Source organism: Borostomias antarcticus (assembly GCF_949987555.1).
Source record: "Borostomias antarcticus genome assembly, chromosome: 16".
In the NCBI taxonomy this organism is placed as follows: Eukaryota; Metazoa; Chordata; class Actinopteri; order Stomiiformes; family Stomiidae; genus Borostomias; species Borostomias antarcticus.
Window position 1 is genome coordinate 22494670 of NC_140249.1, and position 1755 is coordinate 22496424.

At 42.7% G+C, this 1755-nt stretch overlaps 1 protein-coding gene across 1 annotated transcript in view; it reads left to right on the top strand.

The window, feature by feature from the left end:
* Positions 1 to 379: 379 nt before the first annotated feature.
* ppm1h (protein phosphatase, Mg2+/Mn2+ dependent, 1H) overlaps positions 380 to 1755 on the top strand; it is a gene marked incomplete at both ends in the record, with an annotated part of 23122 nt that continues 21746 nt past the window's right edge. Inside the window, one exon of the mRNA XM_084450867.1 lies at positions 380 to 612. Within this exon, the coding sequence (XP_084306993.1) occupies positions 380 to 612 (233 nt within the window). The remainder of the gene's footprint in view (positions 613 to 1755) is intronic.

A 1755-nucleotide genomic window follows, 5' to 3' on the forward strand; every position in this document is an offset into this window, starting at 1 on the left:
TTGATCTGTCTACCACTAATCACCATCTGGCTGTTCTGTTGCAATAACTTAAAATGGCGTAATCGAACTGGAGAGGAAAATGTTTCGAGATCAGCATTATAAACACAGCAGCGTAACATTCCTAGGAACCTACCTTTGACCTAGGGTCTTGTCAACGTAAAGCTGCTCTCAGCATTAGTGACCTAAGCCAGCCAGCAACCGGTTCGTCACATGACTGAGCTCATCATGTTTATTTCCGCGTTCATTCTGGGCTGAATGAATTGTAGAGGTGCAAACCCTACGGAACGAAACCATTCCACCCCCCTAAAAGCAAGGGCGATATTTGGGTGTGCGGACCCACGCATTATATCGCTGGACATTGCGCTGCTGCTGCAAGACGATGCTCACACGGGTGAAATCAGCGGTGGCCAGTTTTATGGGAGGTATGATGGCAGGCGGCTCGAATGGGGACCATCCCGGTGGCTCGGATTTGCCGTTGAAATTCCCGTATTCGAGACCAGAGTTCCTGGGGCTGTCACCGGACGAGATTGAGTGCTCGGCGGACCACATAGCGCGACCAATACTGATATTGAAAGAGACTAAACGATTGCCATGGGCTACTGGTTATGCAGAGTAAGTATTCGTCCATCTTAAGGTGTTGTCGCATCTACGTGTCTTTTTAGTAGCCTATTTAATGCGATCTACCTGGATCATCAAGTGTAAACATCATCCCATTGTGCGCACTTTCCTCGAGGATGTAATCTGGGTTTGGCAGTCTGTTTTATTTATGGGTTGTTCCCATAAATACAAATAAAAAAAGGTTCCCGGAGATCGCTATAGGAGATCGCATCGAATGCAAAGTAGGCCTAGGGTGTATACTCTCTATCCTACAACATCCTAGCCTGCTCCAGTAGGTTGACATCCACAGCGTAGGCAATCATATTGCAGCAGGTTGTATTATACCTAGACTGGCCTACCATCGCTTCACAAGTAGGCCTAGCAGGACGTGCATGTTTCAGTCTTCTGCATGTTGCAGGACGAAGGTAATATTTGCTCATTTAATATTCACCTTGATTAATGTCTTCCATTTACCTTTTGAGTCAACAAGAAATGATTCAATATGTGGAGTGAGTCAGTATCCCTATAGTTCCTTAGCCATCAATCAATCAATCAATCAATCAATCAAAGCTTTATTTGTATAGCGCATTTCATACCTAGAGCCATACGGATATGTGAAATGCATATAGATTCATTATGTTTATTGGCATGTTTAGCCTGTACATGACTATGACTGAAGAGGCTGATTACTGTAGGCTCCTGTTCGTGTTACAGTTTTCCCAACACTAGGCCTACTGCTCGCTTGCAGTTTTACTTGTTCATCTGGTTCAGGCCAGGAGGAGGGCAGTCTTTTACTGCGTTGAAAAGTGTCTCACACATGAAGAGAAAACATGTTGTCATGTTAATGCTAATTAACATTTACTTCATTTTATGAGAAGGAAATGGAAATGGTATAAAGACCTAATGCATAATCAAGTGTAGTTCTAAAACCAATGCAGGGTATTTTTGGCATTCATTGTGGAATTCCAACCAACATAAGAAAGACAAGACCAATGTATTAAGTATGCACATCACAGATCTATCAATTTCAGAATGAGAGAGAGAAAGTGATTGTCTATGATTGTCAATCTTGGACTGAATTTCACTTAATGGTATCAGTGAGCAATATACTCAAAGCACTTATGTTTTTTTTTCTTTCTTGAAGTCTGAACTGAGACC